The sequence below is a fragment of the Onychostoma macrolepis genome, chromosome 07 (genome assembly GCF_012432095.1).
Source record: "Onychostoma macrolepis isolate SWU-2019 chromosome 07, ASM1243209v1, whole genome shotgun sequence".
In the NCBI taxonomy this organism is placed as follows: Eukaryota; Metazoa; Chordata; class Actinopteri; order Cypriniformes; family Cyprinidae; genus Onychostoma; species Onychostoma macrolepis.
Window position 1 is genome coordinate 44595224 of NC_081161.1, and position 20159 is coordinate 44615382.

The window sequence follows — 20159 nt, forward strand, 5'->3', positions numbered from 1 at the left end:
AGTGGTGAACGCTTCACTTCTTTCTGGGACTTTTCCAAACTCCCTGAAAACTGCAGTTGTTAAGCCCCTTCTGAAAAAGCGCAATCTTGATAACACAATGTTGAACAACTATAGACCAATATCAAATCTTCCGTTCATAGGTAAGATTGAAAAGGTAGTTTTTAATCAGCTGAACAACCACTTAAACGGATACCTGGACATTTTTCAATCTGGTTTCCGAGTACATCATAGCACAGAGACAGCACTCATTAAGATAATAAATGATATTCGCTTCAATTCTGATTCAGGCAAAATATCAGTGCTGGTACTACTAGATCTTAGTGCTGCGTTTGACACTGTTGATCATAACATACTTCTAGAGAGACTGGAAAACTGGATCGGGCTTTCTGGGATGGTACTCAAATGGTTCAGGTCATACTTAGAAGGGAGAGGTTATTATGTGAGTATAGGAGAGCATAAGTCTAAGTGGACGTCCATGACATGCGGAGTCCCACAAGGCTCAATTCTTGCACCGCTCTTGTTTAGCCTGTATATGCTCCCACTAAGTCAAATAATGAGAAAGAACCAAATTGCCTATCACAGCTATGCTGATGATACGCAGATTTACCTAGCCTTATCTCCAAATGACTACAGCCCCATCGACTCCCTCTGCCAATGCATTGATGAAATAAACTGTTGGATGTCCCAGAACTTTCTTCAGTTAAATAAGGAGAAAACTGAAGTCATTGCATTTGGAAGCAAAGATGAAGTTATCAAGGTGAATGCATACCTTGACTCTAGGGGTCAATCAACTAAAAACCAAGTCAAACATCTTGGGGTGTTTCTGGAGACAGACCTTAGTTTTAGTAGTCATGTCAAAGCAGTAACTAAATCAGCCTACTATCATCTCAAAATCATTGCAAGAATTAGATGTTTTGTTTCCAGTCAAGACTTGGAGAAACTGGTTCATGCCTTTATCACCAGCAGGGTGGATTATTGTAATGGTCTCCTCACCGGCCTTCCAAAGAAGACCATTAGACAGCTGCAGCTCATCCAGAACGCTGCTGCCAGGATTCTGACTAGAACCAGAAAATTTGAGCATATTACACCAGTCCTCAGGTCCTTACACTGGCTTCCAGTTACATTTAGGATTGATTTTAAAGTACTTTTACTCGTTTATAAATCTCTAAATGGCCTAGGACCTAAATACATTGGAGATATGCTCACTGAATATAAACCTAACAGACCACTCAGATCATTAGGATCAAGTCAGTTAGAAATACCAAGGGTTCACACAAAACAAGGGGAGTCTGCTTTTAGCTATTATGCCGCCCGCAGTTGGAACCAGCTTCCAGAAGAGATCAGATGTGCTAAAACATTAGCCACTTTTCCAGACTCAAAACTCATCTGTTTAGCTGTGCATTTGTTGAATGAGCACTGTGCTACGTCCGAACTGATTGCACTATGTATAATCACTTTCTATTCTTAAATGTTTTAAATTATTTTAAAATCAATTTTTAAATCACTTTGTTTTTATTGTTGTGATTTTTATTATTTTTAATCTCTTATTATTTTTAATGACTATTTCACTTCCTTTTATGTAAAGCACTTTGAATTACCATTGTGTATGAAATGCGCTATATAAATAAACTTGCCTTGCCTTGCCTAATGAGTGTTGATGAGGTGCAGGTGGCTTGGGTTAAAACTCAGGTGACTGTGATCGCTGCGTGAAATTGGTGGTGGAGCCTGGTTGATCCGTGACATTACCCCCCTCTCCACGGCCCGCTCCTGAGGGCCGAGGGAACCGATGCCGTGGTGGTCTACCTCTGGTTCTGGGCGCTGGGCGATTGGGGAAGTTTGAGTGAAATTCCTCCATCAGAGCTGGATCCAGGATGTCGTCTCTGGGAATCCATGACATCTCCTCCAGTCCATACCCCTCCCAATCTATGAGGTATTCCAGCCTACCACCATGGCGTCGGGAATCCAGGATGGTTCTGACCTCGTAGACTGCTCCGTCTTCCAGAATCAGTGGGAGAGGGGGTTCCGTAGTCCGGCCAGGCTCTGTGGATGAAGAGACAGGAGAGTGGTAAGGTTTGAGGAGTGAGATGTGGAAGGTGGGGTGAATTTTGTATTGAGGGGGTAGTTTGAGTTGAAACGTGACCGGGTTTATCTGCTTCTGGATGACGAAGGGGCCAACGTATCTGGGAGCGAGCTTCTTACAGGGCAGGCGCAATCTGATGTCTCGTGTAGACAGCCAGACCTTCTGACCAGGCTGGTAAGGAGGTGAGTCGGAGCGTCGAAGGTCTGCTGTCAATTTGCGCCTGCTCATAGCTCATCGAAGATGGTGGTGTGCTTCGTCCCAGATCCTCTCGCTCTCTCGGAACCAGTAATCCACTGCAGGTACATCTGATGGTTCCCCGTTCCAGGGGAACACAGGTGGCTGGAAACAGAGCACGCACTGGAAGGGAGTGAGTCCAGTGGCTTGTTGACAAAGAGTTCTGGGCGTACTCGGCCCAGCCAATAAACTGGTTCCAAGAGTGCTGGTGGCTGTGGCAGAAGGTTCGTAGGAAACGTCCGATTTCCTGGATTTTTCTCTCCCCATTGGTCTGCGGGTGGTATCCAGATGAGAGACTGACGGTCACACCTAGGAGCTTGAGGAAATTCTTCCATACTCTGGAGATGAACTGGGGTCCACGGTCGGATACGATATCTTCGGGAATGCCAAAATACCTGAACACATGGTTAAACAGTCGTTCCTCCGTTTCCATGGCCGTGGATAGGTTCTTGAGGGGGATCAACCGACAAGACTTGGAGAATCTGTCCACAATGACCAGGATGCATGTGTTACCCTCAGATACTGGTAAGTCAGTGACAAAGTCAACTCCTAGGTGTGACCATGGCCGATTGGGTATGGGCAGCGGGAGAAGTTTACCTGCAGGAAGGTGGCGAGGACTCTTGGAAATGGTGCACTCTTCACAACCTTGGACGAACCTTCTCACATCCCTAAACATGTTCGGCCACCAGTAACGGTATTCAGTAGCGAGAGGGTCACGTTGGTCCCAGGGTGGCCAGTGCCCAATGAGGAGTGCGCTGAATGGATGAGTTGAGTGTGTTGAAGCCGGGGAATATATTGTGCTTCAGGATGTCTCCTGTATGCCAGGCCAGTTGGGGTTCATGGACCGCGAACAACCAAGAATGATGTCAATGTTTGTTTCCTCCAGAACCAGAAGTTGTATGGTCTCCTCGTGTAAATGGCCCACGCAGAGAGTTATGGGGCCAGCAAATTATCTGACATGATGACGACTGAGAGACTTTCCAGTTATGGATTGGATTTGGTAGGTCTTGGGATTGATCGCTGTAGGGATCTTGAGCTGGCGGCAGAGGCTCCTAGATATGAAGTTCCCAGCTGATCCCGAGTCGAGGAGGGCTGGAAGACTGGAAGAGAGATACGTGGAGTAATCAGCATTACAATAATAGTGAGTGGAGACATGTTTTGGGGGACAGGTTGGATGGAACTCACCAATAGTCGAGGTGGACGAGTACGGTATGAAGAAATCACATGCCCTCCGCCGCCACAGTAGAGGCACAGTCCCTTGGATAACCGCCTCTGTCGCTCAGCAGGTGTCAACCGCATAGTTTCCGTCTGCATGAGTTCTGTTTCTGGTTCTGGAGGAAAAGAGGTCTCTGGGTGATGGTACGAGGAAGTGCAATGGTTCCAGTAGTTCTGTTCATCGAAGCAAGCTTGCATGCGACAGGAACAACGAATGGAGTGTTGGATCATATTTTCCAAACCAAAGCTGTCATCATAACTCGCCATCTGTAAGCGAAGTCTGGGCTCTAATCCTTGGCGGTAAGTTGTGATCAATGAGCGTTCATTCCAGCCGCTGGCCACAGCGAGTGTTCGGAACCTCAGAGCATACTCTGTGATTGGCTGAGACCCCTGGCGGAGGTGATAGAGCTGGCCACTAGCGGTGGGATCCCCGTGTGGCCGCCCAAAGACTTCTCTGAAATGAGAAACAAAATTATCGAATGATTGGGTAATATTACCGGCCTGAGCCCAGATCATCTCTGCCCACTGCAATGCTTTGCCTGAGAGGAGTGAAATGAGGAAGGAGATTTTGGATCTTTCCGTGGTGTAGAGGTGAGGTTGATTCTCAATGTAGAGTGAGCATTGTAGGATAAAACCGTTGCACTCCTCCGCCACGCCAGAGAACGGCACTGGTTTGGCCATGGGACTGGCGGTTAACGGCGAAGAAGAAGTGGTTATGGTGGATACGGAGGTGATGGCCGGTGCTGGTGGGGGTGTAACGTTGAAGACACGGCGTAGATTGTCAACGAGCTCCAGGGTCCGTCCGACTCATCCTGAATCATTCTGTATTGGTCCGATCTTCTGTTACATGAAGTAGACCAGGCACAGAGGATGATGGATAATACTGAGGAGTTTATTGAGATCAGCAGATGGGTAAGTATGGCAGGATGAGTGAGAGGGTAACTGTGGTATTGATAGGCGATAAAGGATATCTCGATGTTGGTTGAGTTGCCAGGAACTCGTGGAGGATTGGGTGAGCACACACCTCGGGCTGACTCCGAATGCAAGACGGGGCGACGGATGAAGACAGACAGGCGTAGGAGATACGGAGGACCACCGATGACCTGGGATAGAAGGTAAGTACTCGAGAGGTAAGTATCTGAGCATAGAAGGTGAGAGTCCACTTCGTGTGATCGAGATCGGACAATGACGGATGTGAGGTGTGTGCTTAATTAGTGCTCGTCTAATGAGTGTTGATGAGGTGCAGGTGGCTTGGGTTAAAACTCAGGTGACTGTGATCGCTGTGTGAAATTGGTGGTGGAGCCTGGTTGATCCGTGACATTTGGGGGGAATAAAATGTTTTAATGTATATAATCAAGCAAATTATAGATGAACAAATCCCTCTGTAAAAGCCTTCAGGATATCGACAGGAATAAAAATGTGAATTTTGGTGTAAGTGCTGCTGAAGTGGAGATTTATGGTTCAGTGAAGGAGAAAAAACTAATTTTGAGAAAACGGGCTTTAAAAATATGAATTGTATTTGAAATCTGTTGAAACAAATACATAAAGTGCTACAAAAGAAACACTTAACAGTGTCCTTACGATGTTTTCTTTCCACTAGTCTGAAAAAAAAAACACTTTATGAAAAACCAAAAACCCCAAAATCTCAAACTTGACAGGTGCATGAAAAAAACAATTTTTGCCAGCAGTGTCTCCCCTTAAAACAACTAAACTAAATGAAAGAAAGAAAGAAAGAGAAAGTAAGAAAGAAAGAAAGTAAGAAAAATGTCCGGTTTATTATTTTTCTCAGATGAATGTTTTCAATGGTGATTGAAATTTCATTGCACTATTCATAATATATTTATTTATACTGGACAATTTATAACATATACATGATGATTATATTTCTCTGAAAGAAAATGTGGACAGTTCTAATAAAAAATACAACTTTCACATGTATCTGACTGACAGATAAACTGTATGCTGTTATTTCAGTGTTGCTGTTAATGTAATTATTAGCAAATTAAATTAAATCAGTCAGAGCTTTAAATGAGTATTAAACAGATGTGAATATGAACACTCACCTGATACAGTCAGTGTAACAGCAGCACTGATGTCTGATCTCTGTGAGTCTGATCTCTCTCCTCTACAGCTGTATTCACCGCTATTAGACACATAAGCTGTGAAACTGAACTCTGCTGTTGTTGTTGGATATGGATAGAAAGTGTTTCCATGTTTAAACCAGCTGTATCTCCACCGAATGTCTCCTGCTCGCTGTATGTCACATGTGAGAGTGACTGTCTCTCCTCTGAACACACGCTGATCTGGAGTCACCTTCAACACAGGTTTTGGTCTCTCTGTATTAATACACATATGAGTAAATATTGATCGTCTACAGTATCATTGTATCAATCACTGTTATGAACTCAAAACCTGTTATGAGAAAAACACTGCATTGTGGGCAAATAAACAATGAAAAAAACAATTCACATTTGTTTAATAAATCAAATGTACTGCAGCACTACCTTGAGTGAGTCCAGCGTGGATGAAGGACATCAGCACTAAAAGCAGATGAAACACAGATATGATGCATTGTCATTCATTCAGCACAATGCAGATCACTGAAACATGTCTATTTTAGTTTATTTGACATGAACTGAAAGTGTCTTTCTATGTTATCATCATCACACAGAATGAAGTCACAAGACTCATGAACTGTCCGGAATGCTGGATCCCTGTCAATCTTCAAGCAACAACTGAAAACTCATCTCTTTCGACAGCACTTGACTTCATCCTAAACTTAAAAAAAAAAAAAAAATAAAATAAAATTATCTTTACTTATTCCTTCCTTTGGTAGTTTGTATTTATTTGAACAATGTCTGAGACTTGGTGTTGCAAGCACTTCGTATGTCTGATTGCCTCTTCAAGATTAATCGCTCGATGTATTCCCCAATTGTAAGTCGCTTTGGATAAAAGCGTCTGCTAAATGACTAAATGTAAATGTAAATGTAACTGATACGAGAGTCGATTCTCTGATGGATTCACTGCTGCTCAGAGAAGATTCACAACAAACAACACATGACCATATTCTCATCAACCAATGTGACGCCAGTTTCTGTAGTGCTGTCTGTTTAGCTTTTCATTGCTAATTTTGTTCTTATATTTGTTTTGCTGTCTTTTTATTTTTGCTTTTCTGTTTGTATAACTATACATGTCCCAAATTAATGGCTTGCTTCACCTGTTTATTTGCTCATTTTTCGTACAACATGAAAGATGCTATTGAAATATATTAAATGTAGAATCTTGCATTTTTCATGCCAGTAACTATAGCCTGATTCAGACGGTAATTGTTTCTCATGTGGACGCCTGTAAAAATAAATTTACACAACACCTTAGTGATAAAACCCATGGATTCAGAAGGTGATTTATTCACAGTTGAGAAGCGAGTTCTGTGATCCTACAAACCCAGGAACAGGCTGCTCACGTGGCTAGTCACATGATTGTCTGCTGTAAATAAAATGTAATTCTTTTTTTCTTATTATTGTGTAAAATGTATTAAAGATGACATTATTATGTTAAATGTACTCGTATTATTAAGCATATTTTAGAATATATATAATCCTATTTATTATTTGATTATTTAAATCTGGGTAACACTTTATAATAACGTTCAGTTGTAAGTCATTTATAAGTAATTAGTTAATGATAAACTAATTATTTACAAAACATGAGTATACGTTCATAAATGATTAATAAGTGATAGGCTATGTTAATATTTTTATCTGTTTTGTAGATTTAGTTATAAATAATTTACAAGTGATTAGATGATGATGAACTAACGATTTACAAAACATGGCAATACGTTCACAAATGATTATTAAGTAATATGCTAACGATTTACAAATCTGTTGTGAGTTATCTTAAAAAAAATTGCATATCATGAAATAATCAAACAGATCCTTAGTAAATGGTTAATAGTTACTAGTTAATATATTATTAATCACTTATAAATCATTGAAATGTCAACGTTGTACTGTTATCTCAATAAACAGTTGTTAATCATGAACAAATGATGATTAAACCATTAGTAAATGATCAGTATATGATTTGTGTATGTTTTGTTACAGTTGTAAAGTTGTCTGTTAAAAAGCACAAAAATACAATTATGCTAAAACATTTTTTTTTTCATGAATAAACATGTAAATGACTTACAGTGGGTTGTGTTAAACCCTTTCTCTCATCAGCACAGACTTGTGTTCAGTGTGGAGTGGATTCAGATGACAATTAAATTACAACACGACTCTGGTGTTTGTCAGAAAACAATAAGTAATTCAGCCGGGGATTTTTACACGGGTGGTGAGAGAAAAATCATGACATTCTGGATCCGGATGTTAATAAAATCACTGACTACCCCTTGTAAATGGTGAAAATAACTTATGTCCCCATGAGAAACTATTACCGTCCGAATAGGGTTTATGACATAATTATATCATAGTACACAATAATTCACGGTAACACTTTATTTTGATGCTCCCTTTTCAACATTCTGTTGACAATAAATAACTTTGCACTTACGTGTCAACAGACTCTCAGTAGAGTATTAGTAGGTTGTCTGATTAATATCTGCTTCCTCTTTATAGTGATAGTCTCCCAACAGAATGTGTTAAAGGTACCATCAAAATAAAGTGAAACCAAATTCACTTTTATATTCAGACACTTGCAAACATGTTACATGCAGTAATGTGGTTAACGCTTCTCACCACTGGAACAAAACAAGCTACAAAACTCCTAAACAAACGACGCACTCAGCCTCACTTCCTGTTTGACGTTGGTACCATCAACTTAATTGTGACTTTACAGTGGCCCCAAAAATAATTTAGACACTTAGGGTGTTTTCACATGAAGTATATTTTAAATGAAGCAAACTCAGTTCAGTTAAAGTGAACCAGAAAAGAAAACTGCTGTAAGTGACCTCAGGGCTTCTAGTGTTCACAACGTAAACAGGCTGATACAACATATACATTTCCCCTTCAGGAAATCGAGCTGCGTCCGAAAATGCTATGGGAACGCCTTCAGCGTGACCACGCTCTGAATCACATGTGTAATCAGTCGAAAGGATGGGTGAGACGTCACGGGCGGAGTGACGTAATGACCAGCTGGTATAAAAGCACGTGCGGTGGAACCGGCGTCAGCTTTCTGTCATTCAGCAAGCGCTCTATGTGTCTGTCAGTTTGATCGTGTTGTCAGTCTTATTAGATTAGATTTAGATTAGATTCAACTTTATTGTCATTACACAAGTACAGGTACAGGGCAACGAAATGCAGTTTAGGTCTAACCAGAAGTGCAATAGCAGCAAGTGCAGTATATACAATGGTTGAATAAGTGCAGGACAAGGATATGTACTGAATATATGTATAAATATATATAGAAAGATGGTTATTAATATAAACAGACTTTACAGGTGAATATGTATAGTGAATAAATATACAGATGGCTATTACTATAAACAGAATTTACAGGTGATATGTACTATCAATATAATATATATACAGATGACTATTACTATAAACAAGGTGTAAAAGTGCAGTGGAAGTGATTGCATATTACAATTAGACATACGGTGCAAAATGTTAATGTAAACATTGATAATGTAAACAACAGTCGGCAGTGCAAATGAGCATAGTCCAATTTAGGTATGGTAGTGCAAGATACAAAAGTAAACAGTTGTTACTGTAATAAACATTTACATTCTGGGTGAGAGGAGTCCTTAAGGATGCTGCGAGCTCGATGCAGACAGCGTTTCCTCTGGATGTGTTCGATGGCAGGTAGTGGAGTCCCTGTGATGCGCAGGGCAGTTTTCACCACCCGCTGCAGTGCCTTGCGCTCCGCAACAGAGCAGCTCCCATACCATACTGTGACACAGTTGGTCAGGATGCTTTCTATTGCGCAGCGATAGAAGTTCACCAGGATAGCAGAGGAGAGCTGATTCTTCCTCAGTGTCCTCAGAAAGAAGAGGCGCTGGTGAGCCTTCTTGACCAGGCTGGAGGTGTTGGTTTTCCACAACATGTCCGCCGAGATGTGGATCCCCAGGAACTTGAAACTGGAGACACGCTCAACAGCCATTCCATTGATGTGGATGGTGTCGTGTGTGCCTCTTGACTCCTTCCTGAAGTCCACGATGAGCTCCTTCGTTTTGGTGGTGTTGAGGAGCAGGTTATTTTCAGTGCACCATGTGGCCAGGTGCTGGATCTCCTCCCTATAGGCAGTCTCATCGTTGTTACTGATGAGGTCAATCACCGTGGTGTCGTCTGCAAACTTGACGATGGAATTAGATCCATACACAGGCTTGCAGTCGGAGGTGAAGAGGGAGTAGAGAAACGGGCTTAGCACACAGCCCTGTGGTACACCAGTGTTAAGTGTGATGGATGTGGAGCAGGTGAATCCTGATCGAACATTCTGGGGTCTGTTGGTCAGGAAGTCCAAAATCCAGTTACACATTGAGGTATTGATGCCCAGGTCTCCAAGTTTGGCTATTAACTTGGTTGGGATGACAGTGTTGAATGCTGAGCTGAAGTCAACAAACAGCATACGTGCATAAGTGTTCTTATTGTCCAGGTGAGTGAGCACAGAGTGCAGTGCCATGGAAACTGCGTCCTCTGTGCTCCTATTGCTACGGTAGGCAAACTGGTGTGAGTCCAATGTGGATGGTAGAGAGTCTTTTAGGTGTTCCAGGACCAGCCGCTCAAAGCACTTCATGACGATGGGTGTGAGTGCTACAGGCGGTAGTCATTAGGGCACCTCGGACTAGAGTGTTTTGGCACTGGCACAATGGAAGTGCATTTAAAGCATGTTGGTACGGCTGCTTGGGCAAGAGACAGGTTGAAAATGTCTGTAAAACCCCAGCGAGCTGCTCCGCACATGCCCTGAGAACACGACCAGGGATGTTGTCTGGTCCAGCAGCCTTGTGCGCTGATCTGGCTCAGTGCCTTGCAGACATCTGTGGAGGAGAGTATGATTGGTGGGTGGTCAGCTGAGGGATTGAGCTTGGTGGCAGTTTCTCTGTTGTCTCTTTCAAAGCGAGCATAAAAGTAATTTAGCTCGTTCAGGAAGTTGACATCAGTGGCTGCGGGGGTGGAGTGGGTGGGTTTGTAGTCACTGATGGCCTGAATGCCCTGCCACATGCGTCGACGGTCAGAGTTGGAAAAGTGTCCCTCTATCTTTAGCTTGTAGCAGTGCTTGGCCTTTTTGATGCCCCTCTTCAGGTTTGCTCTGGATGTGCTGTAGGCTTGTGCATCTCCTGATCTGAAGGCAGTGTTGCGTGACTTCAACATGAGTCGTACTTCCTTGTTCATCCAAGGCTTCTGATTTGGATATGTGGTGATCTGTTTCTGGGTTGTAACACTGTCAATGGTGATATTGATATGATCCAATACAGAGGAGGTGTAAGAGTCAATGTCTGTGTGAGCGCCACTGGTGGCTTGAGAAGCAAACATACTCCAGTCTGTGTGTAGAAACCTTTCCTGGAGTGTGGAATCTGCCCCCGCAGGCCACACCTTGATGGTCTTCACTGATGGCTTCACACGGTTGATGAGGGGTGCATATTTGGGGTGAGGAACAAAGAAAGGTGATCTGACTGTCCCAGGTGGGGAGGGGTGTCGCAACGTAGCTCCAGCCATGTTTGTGTAAACATGGTCTAAGGTTTTGTTTCCTCTGGTGTGACAGGAAACATGCTGGTGAAACTTGGGTAGCACTGACTTTAAGTTTGAGTGATTAAAGTCACCTGCAACAATAAAAGCCGCTTCGGGTGATCAGTCTGTTGTTTACTGATGGCTGCGTGAAGTTCTTTCATAGCAAGCTTGGCATCAGCATCCGGGGAATATAGGCTGCAGTTATAATGGTGGAAGTGAACTCCCGCGGTAGATAAACGGTCTACATTTAACCATGAGAAACTCAAGGTTAGCTGAACAATGACTCCCAACAATAGCAGAGTTTGTGCACCAAGCTTTGTTAATGTAAATGCACAATCCACCACCTCTGGTCTTACCGGAGCCATCTAATGTTCTATCCGCCCGAGTGTGTGGCGTCCCGCTAGCTCAATAGCGGTGTCCGGTATTCCGCTGTTTAACCAGGTTTCCGTGAAGATTAGGACGTTACAGTTCAAAAGTTTCTTGCTGTGTGTGATGCTGAGTCGAATCTCCTCCATTTTGTTCACTAGCGACCGTACATTGGCAAGGAAAATGCTGGGTAAAGAGAGCCGGTGTGGTGTTAGCCTTAGCTTAGCTCTTAGTCCTCCGCGCTTCCCCCGCCTTTGTTTACGATCTCGACGCCGTCTGCGAGCACTTCCGCCCGGCCGGGTAGGGTGCATAGCCTCGGGTGTCCTAGCGATCTCAGGAAGGAGTCGAAGATTGTCCATAAAAGTGTCGGAAATTCGCAAACCGATATCCAAAAGCTCACAACGGGTGTACGATGTAAAGGCACAACTGTTCTGCACGAACAGGCCCGAGATGAGTAAGAAAAATACTGCAAAATTGCAAAATCTGGAGAGACGCAGAGCCTCGCGATGTACTCGCGCCGCCATCTTGGGAGTTCACGTTTATTTGGTGTTGTTTGTCTCACAAGCACATAAGAAGGAGTTATGTCTAAAGCACTTAATAAGACAAAACATAAGGGCGATAGCAGATCACGTTTCAGACTGTGTGTTCCTCCCTGCCCTCGCTACATCACGAATGGGGATACACACAGTTTGTGCGTGGTCTGCTTGGGAGCGAAGCATGAGGAGTCGGCTCTCGAGGGAGCCTGGGATCGGAAGCCCGCTCCGCGGTTTCTTCTCCCCAGGATGAGGGCTCGACGCTTCGCCTCTCTTCCTCTGAGGAGGTTGATGTGGTGAGCGTCGACGAGGATTCGCCCCCCTCAATCGCCCCAATATGAAGAGCTTTTGGAGGTGGTTACTCGCGCGGGCGCCAAGTTAAACATCGACTGGCCCGCCGAGAAACAGACCGAGCCATAGAAAAGTAAGTTGGATGAATGCTTTCTGCGAGCAAGGCCACCACCTCTGCGCCGGAGCCTCCCGTTTTTTCCCGATCTCCACACTGAGGTGTCGAGGTCGTGGACTAAACCATTCTCGGCCCGCCTCTTCGTCCCCGCGTCTGATTACTACAGTAATGTGGCGGGACTGAATGAGCGCGGCTACAGAACGATGCCTCGGGTCGAACAGACACTCGCGAGCTGTCTGTCCCCCGGAGTAGCATCATCTCTGAAGGCTCCGGCACATTGTCCACCAAACCGCTGCGTACTACATCTGCATTGGTGGGCAAAGGCTATGCGGCAGCAGGTCAGGCTGGGGCGTGTCTGCACACAATGGCTGTGTTACAAGCGTACCAAGCCAACCTGCTGAAAGAGTTGGATGAGGGCGAGGAGATAAAGTCAGATGATATCTCTGAGCTTCAGCGGACCGCTGATTTGTCTCTCCGCGCCACTAAGGAGACCGCCCGTGTCATCAGGCGCTCCATGGCAGCTATGGTGGCAGCGGAGAGGCATTTATGGCTGACCCTCTCTGACATGAGAGATAAAGATCGGGTCTGCCTCATGGACGCCCCTTTGTGCCTTCTGGCCTGTTCGGCGACGCCGTCAATGCAGTCGTCGACAGGTACCAGGAGGCCCGTAAACAAGCGGCGGCATTCCAGCGGTTCCTCCCTCGCCGCTCCCAAACTCTGGAGGCTGCTGGGCGGGAGCAGCCTCCTCCGCATGCCAGATCCTCATATAGAGGCACTCAAAAACAGAGAGGCAGAGATCGGCGGCGCTCGGCGCCGGGGACCGCAAAGCCTAAGGCGGACCTGCGGGCCGTCATTCAGGCTAGAAAGTCCTCGGCGAAGAAGTCCTAGGGGCGGCCCCTACTGGGGTGGAGTGGTGCACACTGCAATATACGGTGCCCGTCTCGCCTCAGTGCCCTCAGGGGATTGGTCTGCTAACCCTGCCACAGTTCCAGGGAGCAGCCATCCCCAGCGAGCATCATTCTCAGTTCTTTCTGCCCGAAAACATAGCGGAGCTGGGAAGCTCGCCACCTCTTCGGAGGTCTCTCGAGCAGTTAGGTCGGTTGTCCCCTGCCGGTGCGCCGCTTCAGGGCACCGATCTAGCTGCTCCAATTACACCAGAGATCAGTCTTGAGAGACTGATTCCCTTAGTAGACTATTTAGCAGCGTGGAAACTACTGCCAAATGTGTCTCGTTGGGCCCTGCGGTAGAAAAAGGCTATCGTATTCAATTCAGCGGGGTCATTCCTACTCTGGTGGGCCCCGAGCAAGCTCTAGTAATGGAACAAGAAGTGAATACTCTGTTGAGGAAGGAGGCCATTGAGGTGGTCGCTCCTCACGAGAGAGAGTCCGGGTTCTACAGCCGGTACTTCATAGTTCCAAAGAAGGATGGGGGACTGCGTCCTATTTTGGATCTGCGTCAGTTGAACCGCTCAGTCATGCGACTGAAGTTTAAGATGCTAACTCTCAGACAGGTCGTGTCTCAGATCAGGTCCGAGGACTGGCTTGTCACGATAGATCTAAAAGACGCATACTTCCATGTCTCCATCCTTCCCACTCACAGAAAGTTCCTGAGATTTGCTTTCGGGGGCGAAGTATATCAATATTGGGTTCTTCCCTTCGGTCTAGCACTCTCACCCCGCACTTTCAGGAAGTGTGTGGATGCTGCGCTGGGCCTGCTGAGGCTTCAGGGCATCCGCATATTGAATTATATCGACGATTGGTTGATTCTAGCTCGTTCAGAGCAGACGGCAGCTCGACATCGAGATGTCGTTCTCGGCCACATGAAAGATTTGGGGTTAAGACTAAACGCCAAGAAAAGTGTGCTTTCTCCATTACAGAGAACCACTTATCTGGGTGTGGTGTGGGATTCGACCGCGATGCAGGGACGCCTGTCTCCTGCTCGTATCAAGTCGATCCTCACAGCAGTCAAGAGAGTGAGAGAAGGCCAGTCACTCACTGTCAAGCAGTTTCAAAGACTGCTGGGGCTGATGGCAGCTGCGTCCAACGTGATACCTTTTGGCCTGCTGTACATAAGACCCCTACAGTGGTGGCTCAAGACCAAGGGGTTCTCCCCGAGGGGAAACCCACTCCGCACTTTCAAGGTCACAAGGCGTTGCATACGTGCCTTAGACATGTGGAGGAAACCTTGGTTCTTGTCTCAGGGCCCGGTGCTGGGAGCTCTTTGTCGCCGTGTAACACTAGCGACAGGCGCATCCCTCACCGGTTGGGGAGCGGTCATGGATGGCCACCCTGCCCGTGGTCTGTGGAGCGGCCGCCATCGCACGTGGCACATCAATTGGCTGGAGATGCTGGCCGTGTTTCGGGCACTGAAACACTTTCTCCCAGACCTAAGAGATCACCATGTGTTGGTGCGCACCGACAGCACATCAGTGGTCTCTAACATCAACCACCAGGGAGGTCTGCATTCACACCCCTTGTACAAGCTGGCGCACCAGACCCTTGTGTGGTCCCAGGACAAGCTCCTCTCGCTGAGAGCAGTTCATATTCCTGGCCATCTAAATGTGGGAGCAGACGTTCTGTCGAGACAAGGGCCGAGGCCCGGGGAATGGATGCTTCACCCACAGGTGGTGAAGCAGATATGGAGAGTTTTTGGCCAGGCACAGGTGGACCTCTTTGAGACTCAGGAGACATCGCAATGTCCCCTCTGGTTCTCTCTGACTCATCCAGCTCCACTGGGGCTGGATGCCATGGTACAGACATGGCCGAGGCTTCGTCTGTACGCTTTTCCCCCTATCGCTCTGCTCCCGGGAGTTCTGGCAAGAGTGCGCCAGGACGAGGTAAGTCTACTTCTGATAGCACCGTTCTGGCCGGGCCGAGTATGGTTCTCGGACCTGATTTCTCTCCTTGACGGATCTCCATGGGAGATTCCCGTCAGGAGGGATCTCCTCTTACAGGCGGGAGGCACTATCGTCCACCCTCGCCCAGAGCTGTGAAAGTTGTGGGTGTGGCCCCTGAGGGGGCACATCTCATAGCTTCTGGTCCATCCTCCAATCCAGAGCTCCCTCTACGAGGAAACTGTACGCCCTGAAGTGGAGACTCTTCACTTCATGGTGCGGAGACCGCCAGCTTGACCCAGTCAACTGCCCAATTGGTACAGTTCTGGAGTTCCTGCAGGCCCGTCTCGCCGCAGGGTTGACCCACTCCACCATTAAAGTTTACGTGGTGGCCATTGTGGCCTTCATCAAATTAACTTTGCGCCCAGCATGGCCAAAGAATTTCTCTACCCTCGAGCAGGGTATGTGCCAAAAGTTCCCTCTGTTACACCACAGCCCATCGTACTGCAGGCCCTCTGTCCTCCTCCCTTTAGGGAGCCAGACCAGCTGAAGCTTAATTGTATGTGCGAGCGCTGGGCACGTACGTCCACAGAGCTGCCCTGTGGAGAAAGGCGGACCAGCTGCTTGTGTGCTATGGTCCTCCTAAGAGGGGTCTTCCTGCTACGAAGCAAACCCTCAGTAAGTGGATTGTGGATGCAATCAATACTGCCTATGAGTCCTCTCAGCTCCCCTCGCCGATGGGAGTCAGAGCTCACTCAGCCCGGAGTGTGGCAGCCTCCAAGGCCTTCCTGGCCGGTGTGTCTATGCAGGACATCTGCAACGCTGCAGGATGGTCCACGCCCCTAACGTTCGTGAGGCGTTCCCATAGCGTTTTCGGATGCAGCGTCTCGTTCCCTTCGGGGAATCATGGTTACATACGTAACCTGAGACGATTTGCAATATATCAAAACAAGTGGCCTTATTTTAATGAAATATAGCACAATCACAATTTTCAATAAAAAACATTTCACAAAATAAAACATGATAATAAATATTACGTATAATAATTTTCAAACTGCAGTCCAGAGTCTTTCTGATAGTCAAGCATTAGTGGAACATGTTTATGTTAATTTGATGAACTACAGATCTGGTCTATAAACCTGAGCAGAACTGACTTCAAACATCCACTAAAAATTATGTTGAAACAACCTAGTTAAAAATTTGTAAAAAAGTGTCTCAGAAAACATAAGTTCGTTCTAAAAAGGCTCGAGCATCATTTGTTGGCACTTGGTTTGACATGTTGTGTCTAATGCAATGGAATTCATACATTTTTAAAGCGATAGTTCCCTAGAGCTAATAGGTAAATGATCAACAGCTGGAGGAAATGACACAATCAGTGCAAGGGGTGATGGGAACTGAAGTCCAGAACAAAACAAACAATAATGCAGAAGCGTGAAGGTGGCTGTCAAGGGCACAGCAGACACTGGCTATGACACTTCTGTCTCAGTCTTTAATGCTTATTCAGGAGAGTGTATGCGTGTGATGCTGCTGACGCAGGAGCCGGCGTTCTGATAAAGAACGTCCATCTCTCTTAGTTTATCGTCTGTTTAATCTGGTTCAAATCAGTAAGGCTGGGCAAAACGTTGCAAGTCATCCTCTCTGTCGAAATATTCAGACATGTTTATGAATACTGTTTTATGCAGCTACAGTGTGCATCTTCTTCTGCTTGTAAAGGAGCACTGTGGTACTCTCCTGAATGTGCATTAAACACTGGCCTTTCCTTGCTGTCTATTGAGGCTCAGAAAGCTCTCAGATTTAATCAAAAATATCTTAATTTGTTTTCTGAAGATGAACAAAGGACTTACGGCTTTGGCAGAATGATAGAATTTTCATTTCTGGGTGAACTAACCCTTTAAGTGTGACTTAGCGGTCTAAATACTTTAACATATACTTTAAGATGTCATCACATTGAATTTGAACAATAAAGAACACAATCTGCAGTCGGTGTTGATAGCCTTGCAGTGTGCCAACATACAGCACTGTTATTGTGCTAATCCTGACACGAGGACCTTTCCTGATCCACCCCACACTTCACTTCCTGTCAATTCTGATCTGTCCTGTCACAATGAAACCAAAACATGTCAGAAAAAGAGAATAGAATTAGTAGTAAGACTAAAGTTACAAACCCTCCTACACACAGCACAACCTGCTGAAATTGATCCTCAACTGAATACAACATATTAGAAACAGAAAACAGAAGAAAGTGTAGAAGTGGGCAGCCAAACTCAGTTCCTGAAGGTCTGCAGACCTGCAAATTTGAGCTGATTTGAGAACTACAGATAACAAGGCTGGAAACACTGCTGGACTGTGGCCATTCAGGAACTGAGTTTTGCACCCCAGATATAGAATATAATAAAATACTTACGGAGAATAAGAGGCAGTGCACCGGACCCCATACTGACACATTAATAAAAAAAAACTGCTGTCCGGTGTCACCTAAAACAGTTACTTCCTGTTTAAACAGTCATTTCACACTTCAAGAAGAGACGAGGGAGGAGACAAAACTCTTTACAGAAATAAATGGAGAAATAGGAAGAAAAAGAGATCCATTCTAAGAGTGCATGCAAGTTGTTAGAGCTCTGTTTCTCTACTTGAGGATACGTTCTTTCAGAATTGTTCTGAAACTGTTATTTTGTTCATTCACACTCACAGCCGCACACATTAAGATTAGATGTCACGAGGTAACATCTAATGTAGGCCTTTTAATATAATTTGAGTTTTGCTTTTTGTGCTTTGCAGCTGAAGTGTGCTTCATTCTGGAGAGATTTTGAGTAGCTCTGGTCTCAGTTTGTCGGCCAAAAGCCTTGCCTTCAACACAGACGACAGGCAGCTGCAGTCAAGACGAGTGGAAAAGAGCTGCAGAGAACAAAGCAGAAGTAACACCAGCAACTATCAGCTCAACTCCATCCACTCACTGAACACTTTTATTAGGCCTCTTAAAGGCTAATCTGAAACCCTCACTCTCATATCATTCTAAACCCATAAGACATTCGTCCATCTTCTGAACACAAATTAAGATATTTTTGATGAAATCCGAGAGCTCTCTGACCCTCCAAAGACAGCAAGGACAGGCCCGTAGCCAGCTATGAGGTCACTGAGGTCCGAACCTCGGTATATTTTTCATGTTCAAAAATAAAATTTGTTCTCTGAATGACTGATTTGCTGTTATACTCCTCATATGAATGTCTGCATGACATATATAATTCAGTTTAGACAGTTTGCAAGAATGTTTAGCGTGCGTGGTATGAACATGATCGCTGCGAGACGCTGGCGGAGTGAACGAGGCTTGAGGGAGTTGTGAAATCAGCCTTAAATCAGCCTCGAGTGTGAGCGCTGATGCAGCCTCTGTGTTGCCAGATCCATCCCAGATAGCAAAATGACTCCGGATCGGATCCGTCCCAGAGGTACCACAAGCAAAACGGGTCTGTATCAGGGTCCACTTGCACAGCGCAACGGATCCGGAACAGATAAGGATTACAGATCCAGACCGGATCCAGTCCAGACCCTGTATCCACTAATAAAGCGGTTCATCCGATCCGGACCCGTTCATTAAGTGAGCCTATACCTTATTTAAAATGGGTAATATGGCCAAAACTAGTTATGGAAATACCAGAAAAATACTAGAGCTAAATACTATACCAGAAATACTAGAGATGACAAACATTATATAGACTAGATTGCTCTATTAAAGCTTAAATATTCCATATGTATCCCTTTATTAATATTAATAAAGCATAAAATCATTCATCATCTTTACGAATGAATTAGTTCAATTCAGCTATAAGGAATTTTATAGCACACAACAGTTTCAATATTCACTTTGTGTCAGCTTGATGTTAATTTAATAATTGTGCAATAGTGTCAGGACAGTCAAATCAATATTATTCCTGAATATTTAGTGTTTTTTAAACCTCAGCTAAGCAATCCAGAGGTGACAGTGGAACCCAAACTCCAGCAGGTGACTGAAACGAAGAAAAAACACCTGGAGCAGTCAGCTCAGCTCTCCTCTGGTTAAATGAACAAAGATGGTGTGATTATGATTTCAGACTGCATCACTAGTGAGATTGTGGACTGATGTCATTCACGATATTTCATCCAGCTCCTACTGCTGAAGATCAGGATCCGTCACGCTGTCATTCGGTCGGAGGAGAAGCTGTAGTCTGTCCAGCAGGGCTGCTGTTTATCCAGTAGTGGACGGCTGGTTTAACAGTGACTGTAAGCATGATAAAACTGCATCGTGGTCCTAGCAGCTCCTGGCCGGACACGTTCACTGCTGGCCGTAGGGGTCTGTGCAGAGGACTTGTCTGTTTCTAGTGGTCTTCTGAGGATCTGTGATCTGATGTTTGTCCAGTCGTGATGTTCACTTGTTGTGGTCTTCGCTGACATTCAGGGCTGCGTTGTGGTCGTCTCCGGGTGCAGGTCCATCACCTGGTCTGGATACGGACCGCATCCGGCTGACTACGATAACCTTAGGACAAGAGTGACACAAAAACACTGAAATAAGCGACAAGTATCAGTGTTGACTTTTTCTCACAGCACCTGTAATCACACAAACACATTTTCATACAAATTTCATGACATCTCATAGCAAAGATTACTGTTATATGTAGGATGTTTGTAAACACCTAACCCTACCCCTTACAGGAAACTTTGTGTTATTTCAGATTTTCAATACACTCCATTCTGTGTGATTTATAAGCGTTTTGAAAAGTGGGGACATTGGGTGATGTCCTGAAAAGTCACCTTCTCCTTGTAATACCTGTCATACCCATGTCATTATACAAAT

The 20159-nt window shown here is 45.2% G+C and overlaps 1 protein-coding gene across 1 annotated transcript in view; it reads right to left on the minus strand.

Moving 5' to 3' along the window:
- Positions 1-17765, minus strand: part of LOC131544703 (B-cell receptor CD22-like) — a 32577-nt gene extending 14812 nt beyond the window's left edge. Inside the window, exons 1-3 of the mRNA XM_058783099.1 lie at positions 17739-17765; positions 6034-6069; positions 5593-5865 (exon numbers count right to left, since the gene is read on the minus strand). Coding sequence (XP_058639082.1) covers positions 5593-5865; positions 6034-6064 — 304 coding nt within the window. The 5' untranslated portion in view covers positions 6065-6069; positions 17739-17765. The remainder of the gene's footprint in view (positions 1-5592; positions 5866-6033; positions 6070-17738) is intronic.
- Positions 17766-20159: the final 2394 nt, after the last annotated feature.